We start from the raw sequence: 19,043 nt of genomic DNA, 5'->3' as shown, positions 1-19,043 counted from the left end.
ATTCACAAGCAGAAAACGCCCTGCTCGCCTTGAGCAGATATGTGAAGCCTGCTTTGTGGAGGCAGCTTGAGCCAGCCTCAGCACTCATACTGACTGACAAGTGGAATACAAGTGTCACCTTTCTGTTTGTTAAACTTATTCCAACCGTTTACATGAAAGCACAGGGTGCGATTCCACCTTACATGCTCAGTCAGCAGAGCATAACACTCTTAATCTCAGGGTCGAGGGTTCGAACCCCACGCTGGGAGAAAGATTCCTGCATTGCAGGGGGTTACATTAGATGACCCTCCACAATTCTATGACTCTCTGCCTGGGTGGGTTCCGACACTACGTTTCCCCTGCACTTCCCGCTTCCACCACTCGATGGAGTGTGCTGTTCCTTTCCCCCTCCCCGCCACTGCCGCCGCCCACAGCATTCTACTGCTTTTGCACACTGTTGCTAGGATATTCTGGCATCAGGCGACTCAGGATGACCGGAGCTCAGTGGCAAAATCGAATCACTGGGCCCATCCCATGCACAGAATTCTAGAATCGCAGAGTTGGAAGGGACCCCGAGGGGAATCTCGTTCAATCCCCTGCAGTGCAATCTCTCTCTCGATATATTTCAGAATGGAGTGGGGGGGAAGAGGACAGACAGATTCCTTTTTCCACGTACTATTGACTCACAGAACCGTCCTGTGGAAGTGCGGGGTAGTGGTAGGGGGAAAGAGCCTTCCAAGAACAGAAGTCGAGGTCCCTTCGCCTCCCATAAAATATTTGAGGGGGCTGGGACGGACCCCCCCAAAGTTGATGAGCAAACGGTGCACTCCCGATTCCAAGGGGTTTTCAAGGAAACACAGACGACCCCAATCCTCCTTGGGTAGCCTTTTACTCGCGAGAGGCACGCCGCTCAGGTTTCATAAGCGGGAGGCGATAAAGCAAAAATATCTGGCTGCGGGCCATTTATTTGGCTACTTTCCCCTCTCTCCCCCCTCTCCACCACCACGCCTTCCTCCTTCAGCTCCCGATTTGGGCGGGTGCGCTGAAGAAGAGGCGCTACAGAAGTTAAAGCTTCAGGACGCCCCCCCCCAACTCCACCCCAGCGCCCCCCTCCCTCCACCCACCAAGCTCTCCTCTGTCTCTCTCTCTCTCCCTCCAGCTGTTTGGTTTTGCGCTTACAAATCTCTCCCCGCGTTTCTCCTTCTTTTCGCCCAATAGGGAGCGGCCCGCCCGGGCTGGACCAATGGAGGGCGCCGCACAGCCTTACCCCGCTCAGCCAATGGGAGGGCGGCCGTGGGGGCGGCCGCTGCCGGAGCCGTGTGTTCTTCTGCTCTTGCGAAGTGGAGCGCGCGAGGGTGGGGGCGGCGGCCCAGTGCGCGCGCGCTCCCTCCCTCCCTCCCTCTTTCCCCGGGTCCCGCTTCAAGACCGCGCATTGTATCTCTCGGCGCGCGCGCTGCAGTCGCGGGGCTGAAGAAGGCAGCCCTCTTTCCCGGCGGCGGCGGCGGGGGAGCTTTCCGCAAGAAAGGAGGAGAAGCCATGGCGGTGGAAGAAGAGGGGCTGCGGGTGTTCCAGAGCGTCAGGATTAAAATAGGTACCGGGGCGGAGGGAAGAAGGAGAAAGGAGTAACAAAGGGAAGGACGGGAGCTGGGTGCTCCTTGCAAGCCGAGCAGGGGCTTTCCCCCCGAGGAGCCGCTGCAGCCCGGTTGGGACGGGCAGCGGCGCCCCGTCGGCTGCCTGGGCTCCCCCGCCAGCAGCTAAGGCGGCAGCACCGGCCCGCCGCTCGCTCTTATCCGGCCCCTGGTTTGTTCCTTCCCGTGCAACCCGTCCCTGTGGAGAAACGGCGGGTCCTCCTCAGGAAGGGATGATGAATGGCTTGGGGGGTGTGTGAGTGTGTTGGAGAGGGGGCCCTGAAGTTTATATAGGGTGAAGTGGGAGGGGGGGATATGCTGGCATAGGAGAGAGGCGGGCGAGGATGCTAAGGAGCGGAAGAAGGGATGGCAGTAAAGTGTAAAAAGAAGTGTGGTTGTGGTGACGGGGGGGGGGGTTGTCCCCGCTTGTCAACTCGCAAGATGTAAGGCAAGTGGCTCGCGCCCAATTTGCAGTGTGGGAATTGTTTTGCTGGGTCTTTCTAGTCGTTGCATGTGGCTCGTGCTCTTGCAGAAGCTCGGTTTTTCACTCCAAAATGCTGTTTAATTAATATGTGGGGCGGGATTGCCAAGTACGGCAGTGGCATGCTCAAGTCTGTGGGGTGTTCTTGCTTGCCAGTGGGTGTACAGTCAATTTCAGTCCTGCTCTTCCTAGCTCCGTTTATTTTATTTCTGATGACCGACTAGTTTATGCCTATTGTAGCTGTATGGATATCTCCTCTTTTTGGTACACTTCTTACTGTCACTTGTGTGTTTTATCTCTCTGCCCCCCCCTTGGGTTTCTGTTGTGCCAATGTCATCCCACTGCTGCTTAGTAGCTTCCTGTTGGCATTCCTGCATCCTATATGCTCAAGAGGCAAGCCATCTTCTTGCCATTTCCTGTTGGCACAGTGTGATATGGTGAAATGTCAATTTTGGTTCCTCTTTGTTACCACTGTCACTCATGAGTCTTAAAGTCTGTGTCATTTACACTTTAATCCTATGTATGTCTATTCAGTTCTTTGGGGCTTACAGTCATGTAAATCAGATGTATAGGATTGCTGCCACAATATCATTTTCATTATTATTTGTTGTATTTTGCACTTTGTTGTCCGTTGCACTGTTTTTCACGCTTTTCTCGGAGTTCTTCATTCTGATATTCATCGGCAAAGTCTTTATCAAATGACTGACATAGCTTGGACAAAGCAACATAAATCCCTTGTATCTATCTTAAAATATAGGTGGTGATTTCTTCATATAATAGTACTTTGAGCACAAACTTATCTGCTTCAGTTTCTGGGACATCTTTGACAGTTGTGGTTGAAAGAAACTCACCCCCCCCCCTTTCTCTCTCTCTCCTCTTCTAATCTAGATGAACAGAGTTTGTGTCCTATATCCCTGAATAGCTCTTCATTGTGCTAAGTTCTTTTGTTTGTTTATTATTATATTTATTTCCCGCTTTCCTTCATTAAATTCAAGGGTTGCCATATTCCCAAAGGTCAAAATCCAAACAGAGTTGTATAGCTTTTGGGGGGGGGCTTTTCTTTGAAAACCGGGACGTATGACAGCCCTAGGCATACATGGTTCTCCTCATCCACATTTTATCAACACAGCAACCCTGTGAGGTAGGTTAGGCTGAGAGAATGTGACCATTCTTTGTGTTTCATAGCTGAGTAGGATTTGAACTCTGGTCTTCCAGGTGCTAGTCCAATACTTTTAACTAATAGTAAGAGTCAGTGGCCAGAAATGGTAGGAGTCATCAGCACCTCAAGGGTTGTATGTACAGTGGTACCTCGGGTTAAGTACTTAATTCGTTCCGGAGGTCCGTACTTAACCTGAAACTGTTCTTAACCTGAAGCACCACTTTAGCTAATGGGGCCTCCCGCTGCTGCTGCGCCGCCGGAGCACGATTTCTGTTCTCATCCTGAAGCAAAGTTCTTAACCTGAAGCACTATTTCTGGGTTAGCGGAGTCTGTAACCTGAAGCGTATGTAACCTGAAGCATATGTAACCCGAGGTACCACTGTAATTTTGTCACAGAGCTGCTCCTGCCTGAAATGCATACATTCCCCCCCCCCAAAAAAATCCCCTTATGATTTTTGATCAAACTTTTGCAAGTTTTTTTGTAGTGATTTAAACCTACTTCATCTGACTACAGTAGTCGGGGAGGGGGGGAAATAAAGTGTTACATGTGTAGTACCAATTCTACAGTATTGGCTGTAATTCTCTGAAACTTCCAGCTGTTCACAGCCAAGTTGGTTTGAATTGTATGCGGTGCACATATACAAATAATACTGGTGGACCAGTTTTGTGCTTAATGTACTGAACGGATCCTGGGAAAGTGTACATAAAATGACTAGTGGTAAACATAATAAAGATTTCCTGTATTCCAAGCTGCCAATGCTTCAGTCTGCTATTGACAGTTCACAGCAAACAGTTGCTCTGTGGCTTTCACAGAAGGTAGTTTTAATTTGTTTGAGAGATGTGCTATTATTTTGACTGTTGAATGACTTCCAGACCACATCATTAGAAAGTAAGTGACAGATGTCGCTGTTGTAGATTAAAACTCTCTCTGGTATTATTTTGACTGTCCTGGGTTACAGGGCAAGTTCTATACCCTTAACAAATTAAATCCAGTGGGAGGACTCTATTCTGCTACCCCCCCTTTTTTTTTTTGCAGAAAGCTTGACTTGTTGATGCATGTAAAAGCAAATTCACGCCCATCATATAATGCAAATCCGGGAGGGAAACATTACCCTGGTTTGGAAAAAAGATGATGTGAGAGCTTTCGCCAGAGTACTTTGATTCGGCATATGTTGTTTTGTAAAAATGCCATTTAAATACATTGGAAGTAGTCTGTGCAAGGCTGTTAAACCCATGCCTTTCAGAATGTTGATGAACCAGTATTGCCTTCTGGTTCCACAAATGAAAGAAGACCTCATCATAGTGATCACTTTGGGTTGGTGAGCCTGTCTGTAAAGAATGGATGCAGAGAAAAAGCAACACAAACTTGTTAAAAATGAAAGCCTTGGCTGAGGAAGAATGAGAACTATATATTTTTTAATTGGAGCAATGGCCATACTGTCAGAGGCTTATGGTTATAATATCTCAGTCCCACAATTCCAGGAGCAGTGGGGGAAGGAGTATTTCTTAAAACATGTGCACATGCCTATGTTCTCAGTTCATGGGTCCCCCCCCAGGTTCCTTCAGAAGTACAGTGGTACCTCGGGTTAAGTACTTAATTCGTTCCAGAGGTCCGTTCTTAAGCTGAAACTGTTCTTAACCTGAAGCACCACTTTAGCTAGTGGGGCCTCCTGCTGCCACCACATGATTTCTGTTCTCATCCTGAAGCAAAGTTCTTAACCCGAGGTACTATTTCTGGGTTAGCGGAGTCTGTAACCTGAAGCGTATGTAACACGAGGTACCACTGTAGTTTTACTTAATGGGGGGAAGGGAAACCTGTGGCCACCCAAATGCTGCTGGACTAAAACTTCTATTATCCCTGGCCATTAGCCATTTTTTGTTTTGTGGTTTAACTATCAGTGTTAGAAACTTATATATATAAGCTAGGCGCCAAATGGCTCCTTGAACCAAGGTTACAGCCCCCAAAATGGAATGTCTAGTTGCCATTTTTGGGCAAGACGGCTCTAAAGTCTTATTTTCAAATGATGGACTCACTGTGATTGATTCTTTTTTTATATAATAATTTTTATTGAGTTTACATTATTTTTACCATAATCACAATCCGTTAGAATCATAACATCACCTATAGCCTTGCTCAAACTGAGCCTCGACTCCCCCCTCCCACTCCTTGGCTTTCATAAATACAGTGGTGCCTCGCAAGACGAAATTAATCCGTTCCGCGAGTCTCTTCGTCTAGCGGTTTTTTCGTCTTGCGAAGCAACCCTATTAGCGGCTTAGCGGATTAGCGGTTTAGCGGCTATTAAAGGCTTAGTGGCTATTAAAAGCTTAGCGGATTAGCGGCTAAAAGGCTATTAGCGGCTTAGCGGCTTAGAAAAAGGGAGGGAAAAGCGAAAAAAAATCGGAACACTCACAAGACGTTTTCGTCTTGCAAAGCAAGCCCATAGGGAAAATCGTCTTGCGAAGCAGCTCAAAAACGGAAAACCCTTTCGTCTAGCGGGTTTTCCGTCTTGCAAGGCATTCGTCTTGTGGGGCACCACTGTATTCACTTACAACTTAGCATTTCTATATTAACCTATTTGCCGGTACTTTCTTTCATGCCTATAAAATTTACCTTGATAATTGTAAAGAGGTTCCAAAAATTAACATTACAAAATATTTTAACTCAAACCTGCAAACGTTTTCAAATGTTTACAATGTTCTCTCATATATTGTATAAATTTACTCCAGTCCTTTTCAAACAGCTCGTCGCGCTGGTTTCGGATCTTCCCCATCAGCTAAGCCAGTTCTGCATATTCCATCATTTTAGTCTGCTATTCTTCCAATGTTGGAAGTTCCTGCTGCTTCCATTTCTGGGCTAAAAGTATCCTTGTGGCTGTGGTAGCATACATAAATAAATTTATATCTTTTTTGGGAATTTCTTCTCCAATTATACCCAACAAAAACGCCTCTGGTTTTTTGAAAAAAGTATTTTTAAAACCCCTTTTTCAGTTCATTGTATATCGTATCCCAGTAGGCTTTAACCTTAGTACAAGTCCACCACATATGGAAGAAATTCCCCTCCTTTTCCTTACATTTCCAACATTCCTTGTCTTGGATTTCTATACATTTTAGCAAGTTTAGACGGCGTCAAATACCACCTATACATCATCTTCATTAAATTTTCCTTAAGTGCCGTACATGCAGTAAATTTAATTGTTTTCGTTCACAATTTCCCCTACATTTCAAAATCAATATTGTGACCCAAATCTTGAGCCCATTTAATCATAACCGTCTTTACTTCTTCATCCTTTGTATGTCATTCCAGTAATAACTTACACATTCTTGACAATGTTTTCCTTTTACTATCTAACAACTCAGTCTCTATTTTTGATTTAGTATTACCAAAACCATCACTGTGATTGATTCTTAGTTAAACATCTGTTTAGTTCAGATGACAACCTTGAGCTTGGTTAAGAACTTTGAGAACTTAAAAAGAAGAAAAATCACTTGATTCAGGGACAGTCCACATATATATTGGCCAATTCCAACCTCTTTTTCTTAATGGTGACTCCTCCTGCTCAGGCTGCACAGAAAAAGCAATTTGCTCCCCAAAATAAATTCCGATTGTGCAGATCAAATATAACCTGATAGAATTCTACAGTATGTGGTATTAGTTTGTCCAGATCCAATGATCCCCAGATGGTGGAGATGTCAGGTGCCACATCCTGGCACCCAGGCATCTTCACTTGGTCACAAGTGGTCGAAACGGCCTCGGCCCAGTATACCTGAAGGAGCGTCTCCACCTCCATCCTTCTGCCCGGACACTGAGGTCCAGCGCCGAGGGCCTTCTGGTGGTTCCCTTGCTGAGAGAAGCCAAGTTACAGGGAACCAGGCAGAGGGCCTTCTTGGTAGTGGCGCCCGCCCTGTGGAACGCCCTCCCACCAGATGTTAAAGAGAAAAATACTACCAAACTTTTAGAAGGCATCTAAAGGCAGCCCTGTTTAGGGAAGCTTTTAATGTTTAATAGGTTATTGTATTTTAGTGTTTTGTTGGAAGCCACCCAGAGTGGCTGGGGAAACCCAGCCAGATGGGTGGGGTATAAATAATAAATTATTATTATTATTATTATTATTATTATTATTATTATTATTATTATACCAGGTGCAAATGTGCCGGGCGCCTGGTTAATTTTGAACAGTGCTATTCATGTATTGGTGGGTGTGGCGCAAGACTGAATGTGCAGACTCCACCTACACAGACTCCTTGCTGCATTGAGGGTCAATGTCTGAAAGGAGCTTTTAAGCATGTTTTCCTGAATGTCCTTAAAACTTCCCAGCAATTGTGAGTGTCCTTACAAGCCCACTTCAGATCTTGTTGCTCAACATGGCAAGGATGAGGGTAGCAGAGCCAGTGTGGAAAGAAGAAGAAGTGGAGTTTGGATTTGATACCCCGCCTTTCAATCCCTTTAAGGAGTCTCAAAGCGGCTAACATCCTCCTTCCCCTTCCTCCCCCACAACAAACACTCTGTGAGGTGAGTGGGGCTGAGAGACTTCAAAGAAGTGTGACTGGCCCAAGGTCACCCAGCAGCTGCATGTGGAGAAGCGGAGACGTGAACCTGGTTCCCCAGATTACGAGACTACCACTCTTAACCACTACACCACACTGGCTCCATCCCTATATGTTTACTACATTATAATACCAGAAGAGGTACATGATCATTAATTCCCTAAGTGAATGATACATTGAGCCTCCTCCTGCCAATCACGCATACTCTTCTAAATATGAAAACGGGGCAAAGAGGTACAGACCTAAGGAAAAAGGTGGCTGGATTTAGCCGTTTAAAAAAATGATAATAGAAGGCACATAATTTGTAGCCGAACTTCTGGCTCCTTGCATTTATTTGTGTTCCTTTTTGTTGTCCTCATTTGGACAAGATTTTCATTTTCTAAATGACTTATTGCTTATTTGCTCGTTAACCACACAGACAACTTCCTGGCTTGTTGGTACCTTCCTTGATCTGCCATACACATTCTAGCTGAGCTTCTAATGTTGTGATTTTAAAACAACTATGAAGCGTTTTGTAGAGCTTTGATCCTCTTGACTTTCCCTTTCAACTTCCCTTTAAGCTATCTCCTCGTTTTTAGAAAGTTTTTCTTCTTCTTTTGAAGTCACTTGTAACTGTGTTGGATTTTCTTGACAATTTCCCAATAACTAATTTATCCCCCTGAACTTTACATCCTCATAATTCTTTTTATGGCTTCAGCATTCTGAGTTGAGAGTTTTCATTGAAATCTACACTTTCCCCCAGTGGTTACAGAGATTGTGGTGATAGGATTTTTTTCGCTTTCCTTGTGCAGCATTTCACATTTCATTTAGTTATGCTGAATCTCTCTTGTCAGTGCACACTGAATTTCGATGCTTTGCAGTATGCTTTGCAATACTTACCGTCCTGAATAATTTGGTGTCATCTAAAAACATAGCTAACTTTGCGTCCTGCCCAAGGAAGCTCCTGTTGGGTTGGCTATATAAATGCAACTAATAAATTAATGCAAATAAATAGTAATAATTTGACTAAGTTGCAAAGCTGTGCCTGGGAGAAACTACACCATTTATACCTCAGTTGTGAAAACTGCCCATTTATTCCTGTCCTGTTCCTCCATAGGATTTACAGCCTGAGTTTACTCAGCAGTGAATCTCACTTGCTCCCTCCTCTGCCTGAAGTTCCCCCAGTTCCCCTCTCCCATTGCAACCACCTCCCTCACATCCTTGGCCTTTCCTTAGAGTCCCCCTCCCCTCTGAAGAAGCTTATTGTGCTGCAGGGGGAAACGGGGAGAAGAGGGTAAGGGTCTTCCCTTCTGTGAGTTGTATGCATTTGTGCTGCATTAAATACAGTGCTACCTCGGGTTACATACACTTCAGGTTACAGACGCTTCAGGTTACAGACTCCTCTAACCCAGAAATAGTACCTCAGGTTAAGAACTTTGCTTCAGGATGAGAACAGAAATCGTGCTCCGGCGGCGGCAGCAGGAGGCCCCATTAGCTAAAGTGGTGCTTCAGGTTAAGAACAGTTTCAGGTTAAGAACGGACCTCCAGAATGAATTAAGTACTTAACCCGAGGTACCACTGTACCACTTATGCAGCAGTTCTATTCACCTGTACCTATTGAAGCCACTGCACCTTGCATTTGACTATATGGATTGCATATATGTCTAATAGACCTTTAAACAACACTTTCTGCCCATTGACCTGAGCTAAAAGTTATGCCAAAAATTTGGTGCCTTCTATTATCATTTTTTTAAATGGATAAGTAGGTTTGTCAATGTGCAGATTGTGTAATTTGATTTTTTAAAGAACAGACAAACAAAAAACACCAATTGAGAGTGTCTTTTTAAAAATGAAACCATTGGATGCCATTCAGCTTCAGTGACTTATTAATAATAATAATGATGATGATAATAATAAAATTTTATTTATATCCCGCCCTCCCCAGCCGAAGCCGGGCTCAGAGCAGCTAACAACAGTAAAAGTAACACAGTCTGTTAATTGAAATACATTCTAAAATTTGTCAGTTCCAAAATATCTCTCTCACACACCCTGTCACCTTCGTTGTAATGGAGATTTTTCTCACACATTGCAAACAGTTGCTAAAATTTGCCCACAAATTTTTGACTTGCTCCAGTAGGAAACTGGAAAACTGTGGTCATTAGTGCCCCCTCTCTCCCTGTGTAGCAAAGTCTTGCTCCTGACCTCCATAGGACAGGAAGGAGCAATAGATACTCCAGAACCATAGATACTCACACCAGGAGCCATCTTCTAAAACTCTCTCTGGAAGCGCATTGTGAAAAGTAGTGCCATCTTTTCTTCCCTGCCTTTTGTGCTGGGATGGAGGCCAGTAGTCATCTGCAGCAGTGCTGCAGGGCACCTTGGAGACCACCTCTTTCTCACCATCTGCTTATCCCACTCATCAGCTCCAAGATGGAGAGGGAGAGAGGGGCTGAGCATAAATTCACCTGCTCCAATGTTCTGGGACACTCACCAGGGTAAATGTGGGAAGTGGTCCTTTGCTGGTTGCAAAAGGGGGGTGGGTGGCTCCAGGTGTGAGTATCCCCTCTGCTGTAGGGATGAAATGACATCTATTGTTTTCCGCTATCAGTGCTGCTTTCATACCTTGAAATCCAACTGTAGCGATAGAGAACACACTTTGCATTCAGGAGGTCTCTAGTTCAATTCCTAGCGACTCCAGTCAAAAGTATCTTGCCATAACAATGGGGAAGCCTCCTAACCAAAGCACTGGAGTTGGCAGTAATGGGCTGGATGGACTCTATTTTTTCTGTCTTGAGGGTGAAGGAGAAGTCGTCTGAATTTCCCTGACTTCCTTGCTGTATTGGCTTTCTGAAATGTTTTCGCAACTAACCGTAAGTTCTATAGTGTTTGGGATTTTTATACTTTCTGGTGCATAAATGCACTGCTTTGCTTGCTGTGTAAGGAACTTTTTCTAAAGTTATTGTGCATGTTTTATGTTGTTCTGGACTTGTGGTGTTCTGCTTGGCTCAGGTTATATATTTTGTTTTAATCCGCTCTGGGATCTATAGGATGAAGGAAATAAATACTCTGTGTGTGTGTGTGTGTGTAATGTGAAAAGATGTGCCCTAAAAATAGGTCCCATTGCACCGTACATTAAAAGCTCAAAGAATCCTGGGCACTGTAGTTTAAGGATGCTGGGAATTGTAGCTCTGTGAGTTAGCTTCCCACCAAAATCCTGGGAACGGTATGTGCTTTAAATGTATTGTGTGGATAAAGCTGTAGTCAGTGTCTGGACTAAGGATTGATTCAGAAGCTTGTTGCATCACTTGATAATTCATCCTTAAGTGGTTTGTCTCTGAAAGTTTCTTGCAGCTGATTATTAGAACTGTTGCCATTGAAAACCACTTGTCTTTGATGTGTTGTAATATGAAAGCTGCGTCTGATCTGTAATTGTTGTTCCACACACACAGAGTCATGTGTAGCTGAGTGTTGATGAACTTGCTCTTATTCTAACCCCCTTTTGGAGAATTATTTTACAGTTGCATTTCTTTGGTTTCCTGCTTTTTTATCCCTGAGTATAGTTGCAGGGACTTGGGTGGCGCTGTGGGTAAAACCTCAGCGCCTAGGACTTGCCAATCGCATGGTTGGCGGTTTGAATCCCCGCGGCGGGGTGCGCTCCCGTCGTTCGGTCCCAGCACCTGCCAACCTAGCAGTTCAAAAGCACCTCCGGGTGCAAGTAGATAAATAGGGACCGCTTACCAGCAGGAAGGTAAAGGGCATTCCGTGTGCTGCGCTGGCTCGCCAGATGCAGCTTGTCATGCTCGCCACGTGACCCGGAAGTGTCTGTGGACAGCGCTGGCTCCCGGCCTCTAGAGTGAGATGAGCGCACAACCCTAGAGTCTGGTAAGACTGGCCCGTACGGGCAGGGGTACCTTTACCTTTATAGTTGCAGGGGCGTACCTAGGTGTCGATTAGGTTGGCTCCCACCAAGGGCGAGATGACACAAAAATGGTGCCTCTCCACTCTGTCTTGGAGCCTGCATGTCTGCCCACTCTTCTTGCCAAGGGTGCAAGGGAGCCTAAGTACACCTCTGTCTGTTTTGCTTGTATCCTGCTCAGAGGAGATACTGAGTTCTGTTTTCAAGCTTGAGCCCTTCTGTTTTGGTGCATAATAAGTAATGGTCAACGAATGAAGACAGGTTCTCACCTGCTGTGAGTTTTTCAAGTGTGGCTCAAACCTAGTGTGCCAGTGGTAGCAGGGCTACCCGAGTTTTTCCTGGCCATGGACGCTAAGAGTTTTAGCATTGCTGTCCATTTCAGGGATCTTGGCAATTTACAATAACCAGCCCGGAAAGTGATAGGTGTTGTGCAGTAATAGCCGGAGCACATTTCAGGATGATAAGCTCCATTTCCCCCAGCTATCAGTAGGTGGAAATATCAAGACAGGTGCAGTGGTTTCATTCTCCGGTGTTGTGCCAACTGTTCTTAATCTACAGCCCTTAAAATCCTTAGGATTTCACTACTGCTTTCCACACCCACCTCTTTGCGCTCTGCTGCGAGTGAGGTAATCTCAAAGCTGCACCTGAAGCATTTGTGTACCTGGCAGCGAGAGTGGCTTTGAACATTATGGTGCAACGCTATTGAAGTGCAAGTCCTGAGCCATGGGACCTTAAATTAAAGTTGCTTTAATTTTAAGTATGAGCCAACTCTGGATGCGGGGGGGGGGGGAATAGCTTGTACACATTATGCAACATTCTTTCAATGTTACGGCGGAGATGTAGCTGGAGGGCTTGTTCAATGTTCTCCCAATAACTTCTGAAACTGTTTTCGTTGTGTCGAAATGCAGAGGGCTGACTTCCATGTGAACATATTGGCTCTACAAGTGGCCTACAGAAAGTACAATATTGTCTGGTGTTTGGGGGAGAGTGGAATGGTTCCGTAAGTGAAATTTAAATGGCTGCAAACAGTGTGCAATATTATCCTCCCATTAAAAGCAAATCCCTAATAATAGACATGCTTGTTGCTAGCAATAAGTTTGCTCTGCCATCTGATTTTTAAAAAAAAATAATCTTGCAAATGTGACTTAACGCAAAAAAAAATCTAGATCATGTTTTGGATTAATATGACTACATTTTGCTGGTGCTGTTTGTCCTCAAAGCCTTCTCTAGATATAGATATCCTCCTTCTCTGCTGAAATAAATAGAATTTTGTTTTGTTTTTTGCTCAAATTCCTTGTACATAAACAAGACAGACGTGTCATGTGAGGCAAGCAAACACTTCCTACAAGATTGCCACTTTGTGGAAGTGTGTGGCTGTGACATTTCCATGAGTCAGTGTAGCAGAACCTCAAAGAAAACAACATATGGCATGTGGCAAATGACTGGTTGGGAGAACTACAAAGAGGTTACTTTTGCTTGGCAACTTAACTTGTTAATAAATATCATTAGGCACTCCTTAATTGCTATACTCTTTGATGTAATTGCACAAGTGTAACATGCATTCTGGGGAGTTTTACCAAAACCTATAACTTGAAGTAGAGAACCATCATTGACCTTGCTCTTAACATTCTGTGGTTGTCTTGAAATGTTCTGTTTGAGACTTCCAGGCAGTCAAGTTACGTTGCCATAGAGATCTTCTGTAGCTTTAATTTTATTAACCTTAAACCAGGAATGGGGAACTTCAGCTCTCCAGATGTTGGTAGACTCCAGCTTACATCAAACCTAGGAATGATGGGAGTTATAGACCAACAAACAACTGTAGGGTCACAGGTTCCCATCCCTGCCTTAAACTATACTCTTGATATATAAAATAGTAGAATTCGCATACCCAGTTGAGGTAGCAATGCCAGCAATAGGTTTTGTCGTCATTCATCGGTTACTGAATGCAATGTGAGTTCTTGGTGATTAGTGAACTTGTGATGGCCATTGAGTCATTCCCCACCCTCCTAAAAATCAAGTAGTATATAAATTTATTCTGTGAAATGCGATAGTGGATAGTCCACCTGAAGTCTTCCTTCGTAATAAAAAAAATTCTAGCTAAACCATTTAAAACTATGAGGCATCATTAAAACTTAAGGTTTTCAATTTCCAGATAGAGTGAGAAAGTCCTTGTTGGTTTTCCTCCCTCCCTCCCATCTCTACGTTTTGTTTTTGAGATTTGCCAGAAGTGTCAGCCATCCTCATTGTGGAGGACTTTGTACAGTAGAAACAAGCGACACTGTTGTTAAATTTAAACTTATTCTCTCAGTAGCATAATTTTCTATTGTGTTGGTGGGTGGTCTGCAAAATCTGCAGTTCACAGTGATTTTTGCTACCTCTTAATTTTCTCCATTGCACTTAACAACCGCAGCCCTCTTTCTTAAGATGTGTTGCATAGCTCTCCCAGTCTCTTGTAACAAGGGTGTAGGATCAAATCCTTTATTTGATGCCTTGAATTAAATAAGGCTCCCTTGAGAGCAAAACTTGTGTAGGTGGAGCATTCATTATGTAGCTTGGCATGGTAGATACCTGTGCTGAGTAGCAACTAGGAACGGAAAAGCTAATAAGCACAGTTTGGAAACACTGTTCTTAAAAGAAGGCAGTTTAATTTGTTATGTGGCAATACTCTCAGAAGCGGAGGGCAATAAATCTTTAAAATGATGTGCATGTATAATTGCATGTACTAAGTGCACCAGATGAATTAATAATTCAGGAACGCAGGAAGCTGCTTATCCCGAGTCAGACCACTATTCCATCTAGCTCAGGATTGTCTGTGCCAGCCTCCGCCAACCTGGTGCCCTCAATGCTGTTGGACTAGAGCTCCCATCAGTCCCATTCAGTTTGATGGGTGTTATAGTTCTCAGGAAGAGCAACAAACAGTTATCAAGAGGCTTGATCTTATGAGCCAGACATTGAAAGAGATTAAAGAATCGGAGGTAGAGACTGACAATAGACCCAATGGCCACAACAGAATGATAACTATAGAACCACCGGAGTATTGGACAAAGATGAGATATTTAGATGAGGAGGAGTCAGGAAATACACCCAAGGAATCCCCACTGGTGAGCAATTTTCAAAGAAAAGGCCCAGTGATTGCAAATGTGAGTACTTTATGTACGACGACTGAAATAATCGAACATCTGGATTATTCCACTAGCATTAGCAATACTCTGTTGCCTCAAAAACTGGTAAACTCCAAGAATACATTGGCCAACAATTGACTAAGAGTAAATCACTGCAAAACAATTAAAGTTCTCTCATGGAATGTAACAGGGTGGACGAACAAGATCCAAGACAGTGATTTCTGTTCCTATCTACAAACACATGATATCATCTTTCTTCAAGAAACTTGGGCAAAAGAGGGCCCTATGGTTGAATTACAGGGTTTTACAAGTTACACTCAACCAGCTCTTAAAACTGTAAAGTATGGAAGGCCTAGCGGGGGGCTGGCGGTGCTGGTATCAACCTCTCTTAATGTATCAATTCAACAGTGTCCCTCCTTGACCACCCCTAATTTTTTAGTGTTGTCCCTTTCTGATAGTCTCCTGAGAAATACTTATTGCATCTGCATGTACATACCTCCAGTAAAGTCTTGTGGGGAACTGAGACCATATTGGGGAAAACTTGACCAACTACTCGAAAGAATAGACTCTTTGTCACCCAACCCTCGGCTTGTCTTGGGAGGCGACTTCAATGCCCGGATCAGCCTTGTTTCCCCACAAAATACAATATATCTGGGTGTTATAGTTCAACAACATCTGGTGGGCATCAGGTTGGCAAAGGCTGGACTACACCGATCGTCAGTGGCTTTCTGGGTTTTCAGGCAGGGGTCTTTCCTGGCCGCACCTGGTGATGTCAGGACAGGACTTGGGGTCTTTTGTGTGCAAAGTCACGTGCTCTAATAACACTGAGCTGAGGTACTTAATGGCCCTGGGACTCCAAAATGGAATATTTGAAAGTTGCCCCTTGGATCATGTTACTCTGGACTGGTAACAACTTGCTGCTGAAAGAATTAAATGTAAACCCTCTTGTTGAAAAGTACATCGCATTATACGGGAAGCAAGAGGCAATGGAGTTCGCCTTCGGCGTAAAGTCAATCAAAGTGACCTTCCCGGAGTGCAAGCCTGGGCAGTGTGTGTGGAGGGCCTGGGCTGTCCCAAGCAACAAGACCCCTTTTTTGGCCTTGCTGTGGTCCAAATGAAAGCAGAGCTATACGTTTGGCAGCAGCTTGGCGGCAGGAGTTGCCGGAAGGAGGCGCCATCCTACCATCTTAGGGACTCCACTCTGGATTTGTCTAGGCCTGCTTCTTTGCCTGTTCTTCTCCCTAAGATATCCCACAAGGCAGCGGAGGCTTAGGATCAGAGTTTTCCTTCTCCTAGATGGGCTACCCTCACTTCCCTCTACAGCAGGCATCCCCAACCTTTGGCCCTCCAGATGTTTTGGACTACAATTCCCATCACCCCTGACCACTGGTCCTGTTAGCTAGGGATCATGGGAGTTGTAGGCCAAAACATCTGGAGGGCCAAAGGTTGGGGGTGCCTGCTCTACAGCAATTGCAGAAACTGCCTGCTTGACTGTTGGACTAACACTTGGTCTCACTTGCTCAATCTGCTGGAGACTGTCTTTGCATGCTGGGTGAAGTCCCAAGCTCATTAAGGATTTGAGGCTCATTGGCTACCCTTACCTGGTTTAGCTGGTCACTCACAGCCAGGCTTCCTCAAACTCAGCCCTCCAGATGCTTTTGGCCTACAACTCCCATGATCCCTAGCTAGCAGGACCAGTGGTCAGGGATGATGGGAATTGTAGTCTCAAAACATCTGGAGGGCTGAGTTTGAGGAAGCCTGGTCGCAGCCATTTCCCAGGGTGTGGTCGCTGTTGCATGCTGTGCAGCTTCTAGGAGCCACAGGGGAGAGCCGAGTACAGGGCCGGGGACCAATGGTGGACCAACAACCCCAGAAGGAGCACAATGTGTCACCCACCAGAGGTGCCACCCCTCCACCTGCACCCCATATAACCCACAAGGATGTGATGACTAAGTTTTTGCAGAGTCAGTAAGTTAAAATATAAAGGCCCAGAAGTATATGGTGAATGTTTCCTACCACTGGCAGGTAACCAAATCTTTTTGATATCAAAAAGAATTAGTCCCGGCCTAAGGTGGAATGGTCCCCATTTCGATGAAGGATTCTGAATTGCAACAACCACAAGGTGGATGCCTAATGTCTAATGAGTTGGTATTAGCATGAGGCAAAATGGCTTTGTTATTTTTCTGTTCCGCTCTTGAATTCCCAAAGGTGGCTTTACACTATTAGCCTTGCTTAACTGTATTTTATCGGTATAGGGTTCTTATGGTTATAAACTCTTTAATAAAGTATTGCATTTACTTTGGTGTGGTTTCTTGAAGTCAGCTTGGCTCTGAATCTATGTACCTGGCTGCTTGGTCATATGCTGCTGAGTAACTTAAGGGCTTGGGGCTGTGGCTCTTGCCTTGTGAATCCCAAGAACATCCAGACAACAACCTGAGCTTCCCCTGGCTGAGGATTGTGGGACTACAGAGGTGGTGGCTGTACTACCTGGCAAGGTTGGGTTTTTTTACTGGTCCAGTTTACATGGTGAACAGCTTTGGGAAACGGGCACAAAAAATTCTATCATGGTGGTAGTGTTTAAAACCTTTATTTCGCTGCTGTGTAGGAGTGCTTTACATGGTGGCAGACTAGAATAACACATTTTTTCCTGATGCAGTTTGTGAAATAACCAAAACGTCTACACATCAGCCTTACAACATTAAATATATAATATGTGCACATATTAAATATATATGTATTCTTGTATTTCATGATTCTTTGGATTACCCCCTATTTCAAATATCTGAATGACTGGCTATTCTTAATTTGAAAACAAATATAGTCAAATAAGGGCAAGCTTTCCTATTTAATTCTTTCCATGAAGCGAAGTGTGCAGGTTTTATTTGTTACCACTCTGTTTATGGCAATAAAATGAAACGAAATTGCGGGGCTGTCAGAATGGGTATGTGAAATTTGAAGTTGCTGCTGTCTGTGTCATCAGAGTGGGATGTCTTTAGTGAATGTAGGATTGCTTGCACGGCTTTCAGTTTTAATTCAGGCTTCTATTTTGAGAGATCAAGGGATCCCCCCCTCCCCGCCCACCCTTAGCCAAGAAAACCTATCAGAATGAAAGATGTTTCTTCTGTGACACTAATCATGGTGGACAGAAACATTTGCCGTGGAGTTTTGCTGCTCCCACCTGGGAGAACTGTGAAGAAATATCAACCAAGGTCGCTGAAATGGCAAGTGCTCTTTAGGAACTTTCAGGCATGCATAGCCTCTTATGAACGTTGCAGAGAAGTACTGAATTTAAAAAGCGGGGGAAGTCATCAAAACTTTTTAATTTATTTTTTGAATGAAAATGACTTCAGTATTGATGTAAAAAGAAAAAGGGTAAAGCTACTTAAAACCTAATGTTTTGAAAAGGCAGCTGAAGTGTTTTTAAGAATGCCTGGAAGGCCAGCTGAGCTACATGTTACATTTTGCACAGGGAAGCTACTGAGAATGGTATATTCTGTGGTGGGCCCTCATCCTCCTGACCATAACATCTATGTGTACTTTTCTGTGCAACTTGCATCTGTCAAAAAGTGAGCATTTCTTTCTGTGGTCAAGTCCGCTATGATTGTAGACCTGGGACAGTTACTATGTGATGCTACTGAAAACCCAGCCAGATGGGCTGGGTATAGATATTAAATGTTTATTACCACATGGTAGGATCTTGAAGATCAGGAGTGGGCCAGACACTCCTGTTTAGGCAAGCATCCCCCTGAATTGAACTTGTGATGATGTTGTTTAAATTGTTACAGTTTTAAATTGTTGTATATTCTAATTAAGGATGCTTTAATGTGACATATTTTGATTATAGTTGTAAACCACTTAGAAGCCGTTCTGACATGTAAGCGGTATACAAATTTAAAAATAATCCATACAGCAGCGTGATAAAGTAGACTAGTATTATTATCCCATATTATTATCATCTCATATTGAGGCCGAATGAGAGTGATTTGCATGAGGCTGTGTACCAAGTTCATGGCTGGAATAAACATTTTCGACCACGATAGTTTGCTAGCTCTCAGGCTTGCGTATTTCCTTTTGTAGCGCACTTTCAAAGCAAATTTCAAGTTAGAACAGTCTGTCTTTCACAGCCTGTTCATAACACAACTCCCACCCCGGATGGGCCGCATTGTCTTGTGGGAGGCAGCTGGCCTCTTGCAAGACATCCATGTTTCACAGGATTGGGTTTCCCAGGACCCCT

General features: G+C 44.4%; 1 protein-coding gene across 1 annotated transcript in view; it reads left to right on the top strand.

The window, feature by feature from the left end:
• The first annotated feature begins 1,380 nt into the window (after positions 1-1,380).
• RASA3 (RAS p21 protein activator 3) overlaps positions 1,381-19,043 on the top strand; it is a 130,064-nt gene continuing 112,401 nt past the window's right edge. The window contains exon 1 of the mRNA XM_081198343.1: positions 1,381-1,570. Within this exon, the coding sequence (XP_081054469.1) occupies positions 1,516-1,570 (55 nt within the window). The 5' untranslated portion in view covers positions 1,381-1,515. The remainder of the gene's footprint in view (positions 1,571-19,043) is intronic.

Source organism: Podarcis bocagei (assembly GCF_964188305.1).
Source record: "Podarcis bocagei genome assembly, chromosome: 6".
Classification (NCBI taxonomy): domain Eukaryota; kingdom Metazoa; phylum Chordata; class Lepidosauria; order Squamata; family Lacertidae; genus Podarcis; species Podarcis bocagei.
This window is presented reverse-complemented; position numbering and strand designations above follow the sequence as displayed.